Source organism: Nicotiana attenuata, unplaced genomic scaffold, assembly GCF_001879085.1.
Source record: "Nicotiana attenuata strain UT unplaced genomic scaffold, NIATTr2, whole genome shotgun sequence".
Lineage (NCBI taxonomy): Eukaryota > Viridiplantae > Streptophyta > Magnoliopsida > Solanales > Solanaceae > Nicotiana > Nicotiana attenuata.
This window is the reverse complement of record NW_017673131.1, coordinates 26,592-28,921: the sequence shown is the minus strand read 5'-3', so window position 1 is coordinate 28,921 and position 2,330 is coordinate 26,592. Positions and strand designations below refer to the sequence as shown.

Genomic DNA, 2,330 nt, shown 5'->3' with positions numbered 1-2,330 from the left:
TAAAGTTTTAACTTTTGTATTACGACTTTGATATGCATCACAAGTTTTAACTTTTGCACGGCTTTGATGATATAATATTTAAGGAATTGACTTATATACACTAACAGTATAAAAAATAACTACATAATCTGCATCGCATGTTAACATGTTCTAATAGGTACATATATACCTTATTTTTTAGGTATTTCACAATTATCATCAACTTAGTTAACTATGATTATCTTTTATATTGACCTGATAGCGTAAAATATTCCTTATACTGTCAGTATATAGATAAAAGTTAAGCTCTTCATTAAACATAATAAAATGCAAATATCTGCTTATAAAGAAACAAACTATAGACAGACATGTATTATAGGTTTCTCCTTATAGAAAGAAAAAGATGGTTGATAATATCAACATATTAGGGTCTAAATATGATAGAGAAAGTCATAAATCTTACAATTATTCAATTAGTGGTTCCTCAAGTGATCAAGATGCAGTGATTAAGAAGCAAGAAAGATTACTTCCAATAGCTAATGTTGGGAGAATTATGAAGCAAATTCTACCACCAAATGCCAAGATTTCAAAAGAAGCTAAAGAAACAATGCAAGAATGTGTTTCTGAATTCATTAGTTTTGTTACTGGAGAAGCCTCAGATAAGTGTCATAATGAGAAGAGAAAGACTGTGAATGGAGATGATATTTGTTGGGCTTTAGGAAGTTTGGGATTTGATGATTATGTTGAGCCATTAAAGAGGTATTTGCACAAGCATAGAGAGTTAGAAGGTGAAAGAGTTAACCAAAATAACGTTGGTGGAAACAATATTATTGAAGAAAGGGAAAGAGAAGTTGGACTCTACTCCTCTCCCCGGGTTCCCTCCGCTCTATGCCCGAAGGTTCAACTCAATCACTTGGGCAGAGGGATTTGACCTACCGACTACAGGGTCAGGTGCGAAAATGAAAAGAACCATAAAGGGGAAAGCGTTTTCTATCAGGAGTTTCTCAATTCTTAAGGCTCATATTTAATGTTCTTGTTGTGTTTTGATGAGTAAATTTGCATTTCCATCTTCTTCTTTATCTTCTATATATCATGTAATTAAGTTGAAGAGAATCTTTGCTTACTATTTGGACAAGTTTTCTTATTCATAAATCTTTCTGTCACATATGACCATTTAGTCAGAAAAGAATTCAAGATTTAAACTTGATCGGTTTAATTTGTTAGTACTGAAAAATCATTGTAATTTTCATTTCAAATTATCGGTTTGGAATTTTTATGTTTGTTGAAAGTTCAGCAATTTTTTACCTATATATCTATTATTAGTTGTTACACTCTGTATCAAAAATATTAGGTTCAGTTAAATTCATTGAACATAGGCTTCATCCGCCTCTGCAGTTGGTCATGGTTCTTGATTTAGGGTTCTTCTGAATTTTACTTCATTGCAAACAATATACTGTATATAACTAGAGTTGAAGAAGAGAACTACTACTCTAAAAGAGGCAAAATTTTATTTAGAAAGTATTCCCATCTATGTATTATCTCAACGGATAAAATAAATATTGCTTATACATTCTTATAGTGTAGAAACAGATATTATATAATTCATGTAATTTAACTTGTTATATATAGCAGGTTGCTTCTCTCATTTTCAGATAATTAGTACTTGTTATGGGCAATTACTTGCAGTTAATTTTTCATTGTCGATGTATAAAAGTTAAAACTAATATAAAATAAAGAGTTTAATGTATATTCATCTACCGTGTAAAATAAATATTATCTTTAAATGTTGTAGCGGGTAATCTGTCTTATTTCATATTACAAATCTCATTTTTTCATAAATGTTACTCCTTAACTTTTTTTGTATGACCTAGTAATATAATAGAAATTTTACATATATATGAGCTAAATCCTAAAATAAAAGGTATATATAAAAGGCACCTAAATTGGCATCAATAAGTTTGGTTTTGAAACCCTAGATTCAGGACCACAAAATTTAGTTGTTCTAGAAATGCTTAGTTTGTCGTGGAGAACCCCATCAAAGTCTCTATCATGCTGGCACTAATATACTCTATTAAATTGAAAAATGAACTGTTTTCACTCCCACCAAGTGAGGATTTGCCTTCTTGGATTGTTTCTAGCAGGAAACAGGTGGAAAGACTGACCAAATATGCATACCTTATTACTGAAAAAGGGACAGAAAAATACAATGTATCTGTGATTTCAAGAATTTATCCAAATAAAACACTAGTGATGTTACCATTGTAATGAAGGAATCTTAAAATATTCGGCAAAAGGGCCAAATATAATTCCATGTACTACGAGAAAATGTTCGTTATACTTTGAGTTTAAAT

General features: G+C 30.5%; 1 protein-coding gene across 1 annotated transcript; it reads left to right on the top strand.

Annotated features, from left to right (window-relative positions):
• The first annotated feature begins 338 nt into the window (after positions 1-338).
• LOC109215527 (nuclear transcription factor Y subunit B-5-like) lies at positions 339-1,225 on the top strand. The gene has a single exon (XM_019379603.1). It carries the CDS (start codon positions 383-385, stop codon positions 908-910), a length of 528 nt encoding a protein of 175 aa, XP_019235148.1. The 5' UTR covers positions 339-382; the 3' UTR covers positions 911-1,225.
• Positions 1,226-2,330: the final 1,105 nt, after the last annotated feature.

Bases quoted from the DNA above. Each gene is read 5' to 3' on its own strand.
- LOC109215527 (XM_019379603.1), top strand. From the start codon at position 383: ATGGTTGATAATATCAACATATTAGGGTCTAAATATGATAGAGAAAGT.